The 17,423-nt window shown below is 45.4% G+C and overlaps 1 protein-coding gene across 2 annotated transcripts in view; it reads left to right on the forward strand.

Annotated features, from left to right (window-relative positions):
- Positions 1 to 16,374, forward strand: part of dhrsx (dehydrogenase/reductase (SDR family) X-linked) — a 31,470-nt gene extending 15,096 nt beyond the window's left edge. For both annotated transcript variants that reach the window (XM_075478127.1, XM_075478128.1), the window contains 3 exons: positions 6,827 to 7,034; positions 9,469 to 9,676; positions 9,764 to 16,374. In XM_075478127.1, the coding sequence (XP_075334242.1) occupies positions 6,827 to 7,034; positions 9,469 to 9,676; positions 9,764 to 9,946 (599 nt within the window). In that variant the 3' untranslated portion in view covers positions 9,947 to 16,374. The remainder of the gene's footprint in view (positions 1 to 6,826; positions 7,035 to 9,468; positions 9,677 to 9,763) is intronic.
- Positions 16,375 to 17,423: the final 1,049 nt, after the last annotated feature.

A 17,423-nucleotide genomic window follows, 5' to 3' on the forward strand; every position in this document is an offset into this window, starting at 1 on the left:
CTAAAAGTGACATTTCAGCATCTTTGAGCTCTTGGACTGAGAGCTGTTGGTCTGCAGGATCTGGTCTTACTGACATTTTCAATGAGACGCTGGTCTGGCTCCTCAGCCTCAGATGTTTCTTGAACTTTAGAAGCCAAGCTGTAGCTCTGATCAGTTTTGGCCATGATGAAAAGTGCTCTATGAAGCAGGTAAGGGGGCTCTGCTGCTGGACTGTTGTGGCAAGAGTCACGGCAGTTTTCTTTACCTCAGTGTCATTCTCAGAGAGTTCCAGAGGTTCAGTCGGGAGTTTTGGCCAAGCACTTTCAGATTGGGTCAGGAAGTCAGGGCCTTTGATCCAATTTGTAGCTGCCAGTAAGGTCTCAGCTCGCATCCCTCTGGATGCCTTGTCTGCTGGGTTCAAGGCAGTTCGTATGTGACGCCATTGAGATTTCTCTGTCAGATTGCGAATGAGTGTCACTCTGTTTGACACGTATGTTTTAAATCTTTGTGTGTCACTCATGATGTATTTCAGAACCGAAGTGCTATCAGTCCAGAATACAGAGTCTGACATCCTGAGCTCTAGCTCATTCCTCAGCATTCTGTCCATCCGAGCAGCCAACACTGCTGATGCAAGTTCCAATCGGGGTATTGTGATCACCTTCAATGGAGCCACTCTTGCTTTCCCCATCAGAAAGGCAATCTCCGGAGGTCTACCTCTACTGGTCAGTCGCAGGTAACTCACTGTCCCGTAGCCGCTCTCACTGGCGTCGCAGAAGTGGTGTAATTGGGCATCTTTGACTTCAAATCCTGCTGGCTTGTAGCATCGTTCAATTTTGAAGCTGGAGAGTACCTCAAGGTCCTTCAGCCATTCCTTCCACTTTGATGCAAGTGCTGTTGGGATATCCTCGTCCCATCCATAATTCAACTTGCAGAGCTCTTGGAGAATCATCTTTCCAGACAGCATGACGGGCGATAAGAATCCCAGGGGATCATAGATGGAGTTCAGCACTGACAGGATTCCCCTTCTGCTATGCGGTTTTTCTTTCAAAGTGATGTTAAAGAAGAACATATCTGACTCGATGTCCCATCTCATGCCGAGAGCACGTTCAGCTGGAAGTTTGTCCTTTTCCAAGTCGATGTTCTTGAGCTCTTTGGCCCATTCCTCGTGAGGTAGTGATGCGAGGACTGAACGGCTGTTGCTGGCCCATTTGGTGAGCTTGAATCCACCAGTTGCGCAAACTGCCTTCAGGTTCTGGACCAGAGTGATGGCTTGCTTTTCATTGGCCACTGATTTTAAACAATCATCTACATAAAAATTATGCAGGATGGTGTTGAGGACTGGAGTGTCAGCCTTGTCTTTGTTATCCTCAGCTGTCTGTCGAAGGGCAAAGTTTGCACAGCTTGGGGATGAAACTGCACCGAACAGATGCACTATCATTCGGTAATCTCTAAGTGGTTGTTCAGTGTCGCCATCTGGCCACCATAAGAATCTCAGGAAGTCCACATCATCTTCTGGAATTTTTACTTGGTGGAACATTCCTTCAATGTCCCCCATCATGGCCACTGATTCCTGTCTGAATCGAAGTAGTACACCCAGCATGGTGTTCGTAAGATCGGGGCCTTGCAATAGCTCAGAGTTCAAGGATGTGCCTTGGAAGGAGGAAGTACAGTCGAAAACCACACGGATAGACCTTTTCTGCTTGTGATAGACCCCGTGATGAGGGATGTACCAGAGTCTTCCATCGTTCCGGTGGAGCTGTTCTTCAGGTACCATCTCAGCATGTCCTTTCTTGAGAACATCATTCATGAAGCTGACATAGTCCTTCTTAAACATTGAATCTCTTTCCAATTTCTTCTTAAGACCCAGAGCTCTTTGTTCGGCCATCTTCTTATTGTTTGGTAGACAGACATCATCTCTGCGGAATGGCAGTCGCAACTCGTAGTGACCATCTCGTTTCGTCACAGACTCGTTCATGATCTCAAGAAATCTTTTGTCCTCGAAGGAGTGTTCTGATTTCTCTTCGTAGGCCAATTCTGGGAAATCCTGATTGTACTGCTGAACCCAGAGTTCTTCCAGGCGAGCCACTGATATTCGGTTGGATGTGACCAGTGGTCGGCCATGGTGGTCTACAGGTGAGCTAATGCCCAGTGGTCCATTTATGATCCATCCTAGGCGTGTTAAGACAGCATATGGCCCCTCGACTTGACTGCTGATCACCCTCAGGGGTTCCAGGGCCTTGGGAACATTCACCCCAATCAACAGACTGACGTCTGCTATGAGGGACTTGAAATGGATGTCGTGTAGATAGGGCCACTGCTTCACATCATCCTCACATGGGATGTTCTCTCTTTTTACAGGAATGGTGCATTGTGTGAAGACCTCGGGAAGCGCGAGGAACTGGTCACCATCGAGGCTGCAGACTTCCAGTCCTGTCACACTGTATGTTTGCACAGGCTTTTCCTGGTTCATGGTTCGTAATAAAATTTCTGTTTTTCTTCCTCTCACCGACAGCTGTTCCATGAGTGCCTCGGTGCAGAATGTTGCAGAACTTCCGGAATCGAGGAAGGCGTAGGTTTGTATGATGTTACTGCCCTTGGATGTTTTTACTTTCACAGGTACGATCGGCAGTTTGTGGTCTATAGTGCCGGCCCCTGTTTGGCCTGTAGATGTCAGGCTCACTAGGACTGACCCTGTACCATTGCTGCCATCTTTCTTGGTCACAGAAGTGACTGTTGCATTCTGCGTAGCACCATCAGGTGGGTTGTTTGTAAAATGCAAGATCGTGGGGTGTTTCTTTGCGCATGAGTCACATGTCAGGCGGTTTTTGCATGTCTTGCTGAGATGCCCTTTAATCAAGCACCCAAAACAAAGCCCATTTCTCTTCAGAAACTCCACCTTTTGGTTGTGGGGAATTTTAGCTATCCGTCTGCAAGATTCCATGGTGTGGTTTCCCTGGCAGTACATGCAAGGTTTTGCAAATGCGTCTTTCTTGTTTGTGTTGGTGTCAGAATTCTGTGTGTTGGCATCTGTAGAAGTTGTGACTGGGGACACTGTGGTAGCAAAAGTTTTCTTGCTTCCAGACTTCGTATGGCGTGTGTCTGTTGCCACCTGTCTGGGTTTTGGATTTTTAGTCACATCTTGAATATTGCCAAACACTGGGTCTTGCATGATCCGGACTTCCCTTTCAATGAATTTGACTAGGTCGTGGAACTTGGGTCTCTGCTTAGTCTGCTCCATGTGGTTGCACACAGCAGATCGCCATCTCTCTCGGAGTTTGTATGGAAGTTTTGTTACAATCAGTTTCATGTTGGATGGTAAATCAAGCTCTGACTTGTACTGGAATGTTTGTGCGGTGTTGTTACAGCTTCTCAGATAGAGTGCATAGCTGTTCAGCTCCTCTGCGTCATCTGGACGAATTGCGGCCCAATCCAAGGCTTTCTGCATGTATGCCGTTGTAATTTTAAATTCGTCACCGAAGTGATGTTTGAGCAGGCGCTTTGCTTCCCTATAACCAGCTGCAGCATCCATATGTAGACAGCTTCTCACGAGTTGCTTAGGCTGCCCTGCCGTAAACTGATCCAGGAAGTACAGTCTGTCTTCAAAACTGTCAGTCTTGTCTTCAATATTGTGTCTGAAAGCTTGCGTGAACAACTGGTATTCTAACGGGTCCCCACTGAAGACAGGAACCTCTTTTTTAGGAAGAGAAGTCTGCGACACTACAGACACAAGCAGGTTTGTCATGTCTGATTGTGCTGATATGTTCATGGGGCTGGATGCACCCCCTGCAGGAGTGATCTGTCCTCCCATCCGTTGGCTGACTTTCTTACTGATAATAGGTCTGGAGGTAACATGTTTGCTTAGTGGGTTTGCTGTTGTCATTGGTATTGTTGTAGTTGTCGTTTTAGTTGTTATTGTTGGTGGTGGTTTGGGTGTTGGTGCTGCTGAAATCTGAAGTGCTCGCATGGTTGTCTGTAGAGGTGTTTTTGGTACAGCTCCTAATTCAGCAAAGTGAGGTGGTAAAAGCACTGAGTCGACTCTGCTGTCTTCAGTTGCCATGGTTTCAGTAGGTTGGGGTTGTTGAGTTTCCAGGTATTCATCCAGGTAAGCATTCATACCATCTTCCTGTTTAAATGTAGGTTCTATTTCCTCGCCAAGTTCAAATGCATTTAGGACCTTTAATTTTGCATCTTTAACAGCCAGGTCTTCTTTTAATTGCAGGGCTTCCATCTTAGCTTGCAAGTCTTGTTTCTCTTTTTGCAAGGTGTGTTTCTCCTTTAGAGTCTTTGCCCTTTCTAGCAATTCTGCTCTATCTGCTGCTAATTCAGCTTTGGTAGCAGACAAATAGGACTTGGAGGTCTTGGATGTACGTGATGATCGTGAACTACGTCTTGATACCCTTGAGGCACTGTCATTCGGGCCAACTAGTGATTGTGGATCTACGTCGTGTTGTGTTAATCGTAAATCTACTTCATGTTGTGTTAACCGTGGGGCTACTTCATGTTGTGTTAACTGTGGGGCTACTTCATGTTGTGCCACCCAAGCGTCTGTGTCAGTAATGAATGTATAGAATTTAGATACCCTGGGTTCGTACCAATCAAGGTTCTCATTCTCTCTCATGTCATCAGACAACAGTGCTTGCACAGACTCATGACACACATTAAAATCATTAAGTATAATCTTAAAACCAAGCAACTCAGTTTTCACAACAGCAACATCAGCATGTTCATTCATCATTTTTTTCATGTCATTCATTTTGCGAGTGCAATGGCCAAGTCTGCCTCGCCGCGTTGCACTCAGCGCTTTAAACGAAGGCTCTGGCTCCGGTTGCGTCTCCCATTCAGTAACCGGCACCTGGCCTTCATCAGAAATGGTCATGTCGGAGTTAGTGGGCTCCGTGTGGGCCTCCATGTCAGACATATCAACAGCGTAGGCCTCTATCAAATCAAGTGCGTCTTCTTACACAGTCCAAGCACGTCGAAATTTAAAGGTTCAAGTATTACACGCGCATTCAAAGCTCCTCAGCATGCGTCAAAACAGTAACCCGAGCTGGGATATTTCGATTTTAATATTTCCACAAAGCGTCAGACTGTCACAAAAGGCAGTTCATTATACTGTCCATAATTTTACCAAACGAAAAAAAGTGTTCAAGGCGAAGAAAACAAATCACGGTCTCAGTAATCCACGTTTCAAATCTTGAACAGAAGTGCGATCCGTGGCACCAATGCAGGCCTCGCCTATTGTCCTTCCAAACAGCTCCAAACAAAGTCTCTCGTAAAAAAGTGACTGAGCTCACCTGGTCTGTCGATCAAATAATATTCCAGGTTACTCACGACCCTGAGACGATGTAGGATAATCCACAGAAAGTCTTCCAGTAATCCAAATAAGAAGTGAATCTTTGTCCATCCACATCCGAAGTTTGAAGCAGTCTTTTAACTTATGTAGGGGCAGCTTCGCAGCTGCCTCTTCTGAGCGGATAAAACTTCGTCCAACGCGCGTTGTAGAAAAATAAAGTCTATTTATTTGTTCACATTCAAACCAAACAAAAGGTTTCATTAACTCAAAGTATACAAACAAAAAGGGCTCTATTTCGGAGGTTTCCACAAACACGGTTAAAAGACTGTTTGCCTCTTCCGCTCCCAGCTGGCCACCTGAGCGAGGCGTTTTTTATGAAACGTCATTCCAAATCCAATTAGACACGTCACACAGTAGGCCAAACAGAGCGGACCAAGCAAGACAGTCCAACAACAAAATAAATAATCCATAATTACCAGATCAAACTTTATAAACATAAATACCATCATTCCATAACCACAATATACAAATAATAAGTCAAAAAGTTTATCAAACACAAAATAGGCAAAATGGCTCCAACAACCCCTAAGCCTAAACCTCTACCCCAACCCCAACCCTAACCCTACCCTACCCTTCAAAGACAGAGGTCTTCTGCTCCACGTTCTGGTGAACAACGGTAGGATGAAGAACACGCCAACACCCTAACCATAACCCAACCCCAACCCTAACCTACCCTACCCTTCAAAGACAGAGGTCTTCCGCTCCACGTTCTGGTGAACAACGGTAGGATGAAGAACACGCCAACACCCTAACCCCTAAGCCTAAACCTCTACCCCAACCCCAACCCTAACCCTACCCTACCCTTCAAAGACAGAGGTCTTCTGCTCCACGTTCTGGTGAACAACGGTAGGATGAAGAACACGCCAACACCCTAACCATAACCCAACCCCAACCCTACTCCAAACTGATGGAGAGTTGGAGCAGGGACCCCCCCTACTATTTATATGGCATACAATTGTGTTTTATATTTAACGGGGCCTAGTGCCGTGTATAAACATAGCTACTATGTTCTTGTACATTCAATACTAAGCTATTCAAGTAATACACAGGTTAATATATTCATGTTTTTATTTTAAACATGTGCAAGGTACAGGGTGGCCGTGCCTCTGCCATTTATAAACAAACATCTTGCATACAACACTGAGCTATTCAAATAATCCACAGATTTTAACTTTAAACATGCATGTAGATGGGACAATGAATCCTCAAACCATCTGTGGATGCCACACGTTTGCACACAATTTGTGAGAAAAAACTGTTTAAAAAAAAAAAAGAAATGTTAAAAATTGTCTAATCAACCAAAGATTTCGTGACCCCCCTGCAGTACCTCCGCAGACCCCCTGTTGAAGACCTCTGCCCTAACCCATTAATGTCCTTTCTAATAATAAAGCCGTGTCTTCAGTCAGGGTGTCTTTTGGTTTTCGTAAATGACCTTATTCAGACATTATTTGGGGATAATGTCTCACTCCTCTTCTGCCGTGTCCTCTCATGTAGCTGGAACCATGCTGGTTCCTGAGAGACAGACGGAGGATGGCTTCGAGTTCCACTTCTGCCTCAACTACCTCAGCCACTTCCTGTTGACCCAACTGCTGCTGGACCTGGTGAAGAGGTCAGGAAGACCGGGCTTATGCTCCAGAATCATCAACATGTCCTCAGCCACACACTATGCAGGAGTCATAGACCTGGAGGACCTGAACAGGAGGTATGAGCATCAGTCAGACAGTTAAGGCCAGACACAACCGGTGAATAGGGTAATATTTTAAAATAATAGATATCGCCATGAAACTTCCTCAGTTGATTACTTGCACAAGTATAAAAAAAATGTATTACAAGTTTTAGAAATTTGTATGTTTAATTATGCAAATGAGGCATTATCTCATTAAATATGCACAAATGTGCATATATTTACGGAAGCTAGATCTGAACATATGATAAAGCCAGGTGCAAAATTCTTTTATCATTTTGTTTTCACACAAAATGAAAAGAAAATTATAGGGATATGAGGATATCTGCTTTCATTTCCTAGGAAATCAAAATATACTGCCCATAGCCTAAAAAACATAGATTTTCGCCATATTTTTTATTATGATGTCACATAAATCAGGCCAGGAATGATTTATCAACAAATCCTTCTGTAAATATCTTCAGAATACTGCTAAGTGTATAACTGGAAAGTTTGGTGTTTGTAGGTGCTCCATAGGCTGAGATATTGATACAAAAAACAGATTTTGAGAAAAAGGGAATTAAATACATTTGTATTAGAAACAGTTGCTCAAAAACAGAATAAATGCTCAGGCCCTTAGAAGCTGACGCTTAGAAGCTCGGCATGGCTTTTTGGTAAAGTTGGGCAAAACGTGCTGCCGCGAGTAAACAAAATGTAATAAAACAAACATTTTAATTTCTGTTTTCAACATTTTCTGTATAGCAAGTTGAAAGAACACGTTGAAGGTGTAGACTGGCCCAAAATCTCAAAATTGACCACTGCATGAAAAATCCTTGTTTTTGCCTGCCGTTCACTCGCACCACGTTACTCACGCGATTGTTGCCGTGGGTGTAAATTGAAATCACTCGCCTCCTTCGCGCGAGTAAAAAACGAGTGAATAGCTCAAGGGGCTATCCATGGCTGATATAAGTACCATCGCGTCCTTGTACCTGCTGTGGCAGTCCGAGATTCGTCGGAAACGCACACGCCGTCGTGTCTGGGTCAGTGACATCATCCGGTGGTGCATTCAGCTCGGATAATTTCACCGCCTTCCAGCGGTGTTTCGGGCTCGCCGGGACCCAGTTTGGTGGCCTGCTCGGGAGGATCGATGCTGTGATCTCTCGGCGGGACGCCGGCTGCAGGCGCTCCGCAGCTGGGCTGCGGCTCCGTTTCAGCTGCGGGGCGCCTGTGGTTGGTGTCCTGCCGAGAGATCGCGGCGCCGGTCCTCCCGAGCAGGCCACCAAACGTCGGGTAGGACGACCCACTTGGGAGGCAATCGCCTCACCGCACCGCCTCACCGCACCGCCTCACCGCTCCTCACCGCTCCTCACCGCGCCGCCCCACCGCGCCTCATCGCGCCGCCGGCTCGAATCCGTCTCTAATTGCGTCTTTGCATTGACTTTGTATGTAATCGCGTCGCCCGACCGCGTCTGGTGTGAACGCACCGTTAAGCAGCTGTTTGACTCTGAATCCATCTAAAGACGGCAACGGGAGACACTCGCTCAGTTGTGGGAGCTGTTTTAAACCTCAGTTTAACTACGTTTTGTCGTCTCTTTTCCATCCTTCTTACATTCTTTAGTTATATGTTCCGACTGACTTTTATTTTCTAGTTTTATGTACACCACCCTGTTAAAGGTGCTTTCTAAATAAAGTGCTACGATATGGTATCACATCTCAGGAAACGTGTGCTGGAGAGACTTTTCTGCTGACTTTGGAGTATAATCTGCTGCATACAGGTCGGGTCAGAGCAGTCAGCTCAGTGATTCCTGCATCAGTTTGCAGCTTCTTCTCAGATTAGTTCAATTGGTACTTGATTATTGCAAAGTGCTAGCCTAGCAAGCCAGACCCCTGTACAGCAAAAAGCTGTACAGGGGTCTAGTGAGGCTGGATAGTAGTGTGGGCGGGATAAACGGTTGTCTGTTAAGTTGCCCCTGCACTCAACGCCACGCAATAGGATGGCGCAACAACCAATCAGAGCGATGAAGAAGGATTATGTAGTCAGCGCGACGGAAAGTACATTGTGGTACATTAAACTTTTACCGTACCTGGTGGGCAAAACTCCGAAAACGTCCTTTTTTTTTCAAGAAAAACTTAAGTGCAGTTACCTGTGTGTCTCGCAAAGAAAAATTTATATTTAAATCTTCTAGAGTTGCTGCCAAAGCCAACTCGAAAGACTGTTCGCTGGGCGCAGCCATTGTTTACCTCTCTCTGGAACTACACACTGAAACGTCGCACCTCTGTCGTCACTAGGTAGACCGGCCTCCGACCCCGCTCCTCACGATTTGATTGGCCTGATTAAGTTTTGATTTTCAGACTCGCAAGTGACTAGAGTAGCCCGGGAGCAAATTTAATTTGCGGTCGCTAGGGGCGTCTAGATTTCTAGGCTAGCAAAGTGCCCTAGGATGACTGATAATAAAGTCTAATCTGACCTCAGGGCCCAGTACAGTTCCCACGCCGCCTACTCTCAGAGCAAACTGGCTCTGGTCCTCTTCACCAACCGCCTGCAGGAGCAGCTGACGGCCGGCGGCTTCCATGTGACCGTCAACGCCGTGGACCCCGGCATGGTGGACACGGCCCTGTACGATAACCTGTGGACCCTCGCACAGATGCTGAAGAGACCGGTGGCGAAGATGCTGTTCAGGGTACGTGTTCCCTCAGTGATTGATCCTGTCTTCTGACTGTTTCTACTGAAGTGTGGGGTTTAAACACTGACTTTGTGTCCCCCTCAGACTCCAGCAGAGGGAGCATCCATATCTGTCTATGCTGCAACCGCCCCCGAGATGGAAGGGGTGGGCGGCTGCTACCTGTACAACGGCCAGAGGACGCAGTCCTCCGACCTCTCCTATGACTCTGAGCTGCAGGCGCGGTTGTGGAAGAAGAGCTGCGAGCTGGTGGGCCTTCAGGAGGCCTGACGGAGGTCCACACCCTCCTCCGTCACCAGAGGGAAGCGCCGTGTCATCATTTCACCGCTGGATGCTCCACCTCTGATAATTCCATTTTCTGACAGCAGCTGTCACTCATCTTCTGTGTTTAAAGGCACAAAAGAAAAAAAAGGCACATACAGAGGAAAACACCATTTTTTAGCCGATTTACAGACGGAGAAAAACACATTTTTTAGGCGATTTACAGACGGAGAAAAACACATTTTTTAGCCGAGTTACGACACAGAGCGGCTCTGAAACTCATCTGAGCCTCATTGATCCTCGTGCACGTGATCAATCCATCACGTATGTGATGGATTGATCCCGGTATGAAGATAATCATTAAGTTTCACCCATGTTTACATCATCTGACGTCTAACCACACCTTAGAAGGCTCATTCTGCCTTATAAATCTATGCAGAACTTATACTGTATGTTATTCCCACTGCTCCATATGCCACTGGTTATTCCTCCAGTCCAACCAGTCACTCATGAGTGGCACTATGAGTCAGAACCTTTTGCAGTTTGGTGGTGCTGACCCTTTCTGGATTGGATGACTGGCTCATGAGGACGGGTGGCGGCAACTCTGACCTGCTGCTGCACTCTTTAGTGGCTGCTGCATGTTCCTTCATGCTGTCACGCCCACCAAAGCTCAACGGAACGGCTCATATCACCTTGTCTCATGGTGCAAATGGGTGGTTTTCAGAGCCTTCGCACCTGTTTAGGATTTCTTAGAATTGTTCTGCGTCTTGTTCAGTTCATCATTTCCAATGATATGGCATAAAAGTGTGTGATTTCTACTATAACCTGCATATCTTAGACCTAACCTATTATGCCTTCTTTATATTTAGGACGAGGAGCTGTGACTGTATGACACTTAAAGCTTCATGTATTGGGTGCACCGTCCCACACTAACGTCCCAAATTAACCCTAACGTCCCACCTTAACCCTAACCCTGCCGTCCCACCCTAACGTCCCACCTTAACCCTAACCCTGCCGTCCCACCCTAACGTCCCACCTTAACCCTAACCCTAACGTCCCACACTAACGTCCCAACTTAACCCTAACCCTACCGTCCCACCCTAACGTCCCACCTTAAAGCTGCAGTCTGCAACTCTTTTTCAAGCATAATGCCTGGAACTGTCCGGGGATTCTGAAAGTAGTACATTAAATACCCCAATACAAAAAAAAAATAGTTCTCTAGGTCCCCTATATGTCCCGCTAGGTCCCTCCAAAGCCAGCAGGTTTGTTTACAAAATTGCAGACCGGACCGGTAAAAGGTAACCAATCAGGTTACGAGCTGGGCTCTGCTGCCTGTCAATCACCGATTGTGCACGCGCGATACAAGGGAGGCTCGTCCCCACGCTTATTTATCTGGACTATTGAACTTCATTACGGGCTAGTCTACTTACTGTGTCTTCCATGATTGCAAATGACAGGTGAGTTGATGAATGAGGAGTCGTGTACGCGCATCTGGCGTGCACGTAGATGTGCACGAGTTCTCATGTGTTTTGATGGGGCGGGACAGTTTAAAAAATAAGCATTTCTTGCATTTTGCGACTACGGAGGTCACCGTTTTCAACTTCAAGCGTTCTGATAGATCATGTAAACTCTTAAAATGCCAAAAATTAGGACTTTACGTATGACGACAACAAATCCTGCAGACTGCAGCTTTAGCCCTAACCCTACCGTCCCACCCTAACGTCCCACCTTAACCCTAACCCTACCGTCCCACCTTAACCCTAACCCTACCGTCCCACCCTAACCCTAACCCTACCGTCCCACCCTACCGTCCCACCCTAACCCTACCGTCCCACCCTAACGTCCCACCTTAACCCTAACCCTACCGTCCCACACTAACGTCCCAACTTAACCCTTTGAAAAGGTAAGTAGGCAAATACCAAGTTAAGTAGCCTAAGTGAGTAAAATAAATAAAACAATCTCTTAATTCTCCCCTTACTCAGCGTCAGACATTAAATAAATTGGTTACAAACGCAAAGGAGTAACGCAGCCTGCAATTAAAAGGCAGCTCACTTAAAAATTCAGTCGAAATTAACAAAATTTAAAAAAGATAGATAAACTATTAATAACTATCAATTCGATCATTTCTTCTTGCGGCCCATCAGAGTTCACGTACCTGCATAGCAGAGCTGTCTGTTCGATATCGGTCACGTCACACGACTCACAGGCAATTGAGAAAGCTGGAGCTGAATTGATGTCCTTGATTTGCTAATAGGTGATATTGTTTGCCATTTTAATTACCCTTTCCTTCACTGTTTTTGCGGAGAGAGGCATGTCTTTCATTTTCTGAATGATCCCGGTTTTGTTTTTGAAGTCCGAAAATATAGGCACTCTGATATTTTAATGAATGAATCCTTCATGTACTCGCCATCGGTGAATGGTTTTCCTTGCTTTATTATCTCCCGGGCTGCAACAAAACTTGCAGCAGTAGTAGAGTTTGGAGATGCAATCCACTTCTTCAAACTGTTTTTTCGGCCCTCAAATTTCTCCACCAGCACTGCAATTGCACCTTTCCTCTCAGTTCCAACTGGGTGATCGGCAGCAAATTTAGCATGCTTTAGCTGGAAATGTCGCTCCAAGTTGCTCTTCTTGTTATTTGACAACTTCTCATTGCAAATCAAACATGCAGGCAATCCTTCAGCATTGGCAATGAAAGCAAAGAGTTCAGTCCATTCTTCTTTAAACCCTCTGTTCTCATCAGCAATCTTTCTCTTTTTGCCTTTTGAATCAATGGCCCATCACTCACACACCTGTTTGTTTACAACTCGCCTGTGCTGTGCATTTGAGTATGTGTCATTCAAAATGGAGATAAAACAATCTTCCATACTTTATATCACCATTTATAAACCACCACAGAATTGTTTTATTGATGATTTTACTGAACTACTTTCAATTGTGTGCACTGCTTTTGACTGTTTAGTCATAACAGGGGACTTGAATGTGCATGTGGACGTAGCGCATAACAAGGATGCTAAAGAGCTCACTGCTGTCCTTGAAATGTTTGGTCTAACTCAGCATGTGACTGAGCCCACCCACAACAGAGGGCACACTCTAGATGTGCTCATTTCAAGGGGTGTTGTTATTTCAAACGTGGATGTCGTGGATGTTGCTTTATCTGATCATTTCTGTGTTTTCTTCGACCTATCTACTTTACCCAAAACACCAGCTGGGTCTGCAGTTGTTCGGGGAAGACTCATAAATGACAGAACAGGGACACAGTTTATGGAAATGATTAGGTTTGAGAAAACCCTGTGTTCTGATGTTGATGATCTGTTGAACTCTTACACATCAAGTCTCTGAAATGTTTTGAATACCATTGCTCCTATCAAGGTTAGAATGGTTAAAAGTAGGCAAAGGGCGCCATGGAGGAAAGAAGAGTCGGTCAGGGCACAGAAAAGGGAGTGCCGGAGAGCCGAACGGAAATGGCGCAAGTCAAAGCTCCAGGTTCATTATGAGACTTACAAAGAAAAGCTATGTGTGTTCAACCAGACTTTGCGTAGAACAAGGGAGAGTTATTTTTCTGAAATCATCAAAAACTGCAGTAACAACTCTCGTGTCCTGTTTGCTACAGTAAACAGATTAACAAACCCTCCAGTTTCACTGCCTTTAGAACTCATTTCTACATCCAAGTGTAATGAGTTTGCAACATTCTTTAATGACAAAGTTCAAGGCATTAAAAATGCAATAATTTCCACAACACAAATAACTACTATGCAGCCAGCTAGACACCTAGAGCTGACACATTTCACACCTGTTACTGACAAAACAGTCAGAGACCATCTGCAGTCTGAGTTCATCAACGTGCTGCCTTGATGAGTTGCCCACTAGATTCCTAAAGTCTGTGCTGAGCAGTTTTTTACCACAACTCCCTCATCTAGTCAGCATCTCACTCCAGACTGGAACATTTCCAAAGGCCTTAAAAACCGCTGTCATTAAGCCTCTTCTAAAGAAGAGCAATCTTGATGCCACAGTACTGAACAACTACCGGCCCATATCAAACCTGCCATTCTTGGGCAAAGTCCTAGAAAAAGTTGTATACCAACAACTTAGTGACTTTCTCCTGTCTAACAATGCTTTTGATACTTTCCAATCAGGCTTTAGGCCCCACCACAGCACTGAGACAGCTCTGATCAAGGTGACAAATGACATCCGCCTGAACACAGATGCAAGTAGAGTCACAGTCTTAGTTCTGCTGGACCTGAGTGCTGCCTTTGACACAGTTGACCATGCGATCTTATTACAGAGGTTAGAAGACTGGGTGGGAATCTCTGGTCGTGCTTTAAACTGGTTCAAGTCCTATCTGGAGGACAGGAAATATTTTGTTGAAATCGGTTACTGTGTCCCAGACCAAATGGCTATGACCTGTGGGGTTCCCCAGGGGTCAATCCTGGGACCCGTATTGTTCAATATGTACATGCTTCCACTAGGCCAGCTAATACGCAGCTATAATGTGTCCTACCACAATTATGCAGATGACACTCAGATCTACGTGTCACTGACGGCAGGAGAACAAGGGCCACTGTGTCACTGCATCGAACAGATCAGTGTGTGGATGCAAAACAATTTTCTCCAGCTAAACTCAGACAAAACTGAAATCATTGTCTGTGGCCCACAGAAACAAAGAGAAAGTGTTATCAGTCACCTTGAGACTCTCTCTCTAAAACCTAACTATCAAGTTAGAAATCTCGGGGTAATATTGGACTTAGACCTGAACTTTAACAGCCACATTAAATCTGTAACATCAGCAGCTTTTTACCATCTAAAAAACATTGCCAGAATCAAAGGAATAGTGTCTAAACCAGACTTAGAGAGACTGATCCATGCGTTTGTCTCCAGCAGGTTAGACTACTGTAACGGCCTGCTCACTGGGCTCTCTAAACGGGCTGTAAGACAGCTGCAGTACATCCAGAACGCTGCTGCTCGAGTCCTGACTAGAACCAGGAAATACCACCATATTAGTCCAGTGCTCAGGTCTCTGCACTGGCTTCCTGTCGCTCAGAGAATAGACTTTAAAACAGCTCTGCTTGTGTACAAGTCTCTTCACGGTCAAGCGCCAAAGTACATCTCTGACATGTTAGAGCCATATGAACCAACTCGGGCTCTGAGAACCTCAGGGAGGGGTCTCCTGCTGGTGCCCAGAGTCAGGACTAAACAAGGTGAGGCTGCGTTTCAGTTTTATGCCCCTAAAATCTGGAACAGTCTTCCAGAAGATGTGAGACAGGCCTCAACTCTGACAATGTTTAAATCCAGGCTGAAAACAGTTCTATTTAGCTGTGCATATGACACCTGAAAGTATTTTATCTGCACTCTTCACTTTTTAATTACTTAATGATTATTTTAATGGGTTTTAAATTTCTTTCTTTTTTAATTTCTTTCTTTTATTTTTTTATTCCTTTTTAATGGTTTTATTGCCTTTTTGTGATTTTATGTAGCTGTAAAGCACTTTGAATTGCCCTGTGTATGAATTGTGCTCTATAAATAAAATTGCCTTGCCTTGCCTTGCTGTGTTGCAGGCTATGACGCAATTTTGCTATTTGGCGCCATTCTGAAATTCGTTTTTTAAAATATATTTACATTTGCATACATTTTTACAGCTTAAGAATGTTTGTGTCATGTTTACCCCCTAAGAAACCATATTTAAAAAAACAACAATTAAAAAAAAAAATCTTTCGCACATTTTTGCAAAAGCTCCAGGGAGCCACTAGGAGAGTGCTAAAGAGCCGCATGCGGCTCTGGAGCCGCGGGTTGCCGACCCCTGCCCTAACCCTACCGTCCCACCTTAACCCTACCATCCCACCCCAACCCTAACCCGTCCCACCTTAACCCTAATCCTAACGTCCCACCTTAATGTCCGACCTTAACCCTAACCCTACCATCCAACCCTAACCCTAATGACCCATCTTAACCCTAACGTTCTACCTTAACCCTACCATCCCACCCTAACCCTACTGACCCATCTTAACCCTAACGTTCTAACTTAACCCTACCATCCCACCCTAACCTTACCATCCCGCCCTAACCCTAACGTCCTACCTTAACCCTACCATCCCACCCTAACCCTACCGACCCATCCCACCCCAACGTTCTACCCACACCCGTCGCCATGGGCGGGCCCTGGGGGGCCGGGCCCGCCCACTGATACGATTGGGCCCGCCCTGGCCCACCCAAGCAAGCCAGATCACAGTCACAGATCTCAAATAAATAAATAGATAAATAAAATCCCAATTTCATTTTATTGTACTTGTTTTGGGTTAAAACGTAGTGTTGCATAATCATTAAGACAATAAATATATTAAAACCGTGTGAATTTGTTGGAAAGTTTGTCTACGTATGTAATTTGTCAGTGTTGCCCAGCAACAATCAGTTAACGCATTTGTGGAGGGAAATGAAGTGTGAGTTTTTGCGAGCAGACATGCTAGTTTTAGTGCTTTTCTAAATATGGATATACGTAACTGGTTTAAAGCCCCAACATCGGTAACTTTGGATAAACCAAGACATGATGCCGTCGTTGGCAACGAAACCCCTGGACCAATTTCTTCCTCCGTGGATCCTGACGGTGTCAGCCGGACCTGCAGCGACCACGAAGAGGAGCCTAGCACTAGCAGGTAAACTATTGTAGCTGCCCCCACTGATGGATCTGTGAATGACCTCGGCACGGATAAACCCAATCAGGTTTAGTTGAAAAAATACCCCGTGAGATCTTTTGGTTTGAAAAGACGTTCACTTTTCTCTAGCTGGTATGTGAACAGGGATTGGCTCGAGTATTCCATTGAAAAGGACGCAGCCTTTTGTTACGCTTGCAGAAGATTCAAATCTGTATCGTCAGACACAACCTTCTCTCTGAAAGGATTTAGTGATTGGAAACATGCTATCGAAACTGGCAAAGGCTTAAACAAGCATGCAGCTTCCAAGGAACATTTAGTATGTGAAGCGATGTGGCGAGATTCAGAAAAGCGCAGAAAGAGACCGGCAAAGAGATTTTCACTCTTTTAAATTCAGAACAGCTGGCTCGCAACAGATACTACATGTCAGCCATAATAGATATGCTGGAGTTTTTAGTGGTGAATCAACTGCCGTTACGTGGCGATACTGCTGGCTTTGCCAGTGTGCTAGATGCTAGCAGTGCTAGTTCCAGCTTCCACAGCAATGTGTGAAAACTCGTTTTACACTCTCAAAAACGTTTTCTCAGAGCATCGACGCAGTATGCTACATAGACGCAAGGCCCAGCTGATTCAGCTTGCTTTTGAAAAGGACCTTACACACAAGTTCAAGTCCGAGTTGAAGGATGCGCTGATGAGGAGGTTCAGCTCGGACAAACGCCGCATACAGCTCTACTGACACTGGGTGGACAACCGAGAGGACAGCACTGCCACTCAAAGTAAAAAAAGTCAATTTTTTTTAGTGTGTGTGTGTGTGATGGCAATTGGTACTATTGCTACTATGCCTC

Source organism: Odontesthes bonariensis, chromosome 11, assembly GCF_027942865.1.
Source record: "Odontesthes bonariensis isolate fOdoBon6 chromosome 11, fOdoBon6.hap1, whole genome shotgun sequence".
NCBI classification, from domain to species: domain Eukaryota; kingdom Metazoa; phylum Chordata; class Actinopteri; order Atheriniformes; family Atherinopsidae; genus Odontesthes; species Odontesthes bonariensis.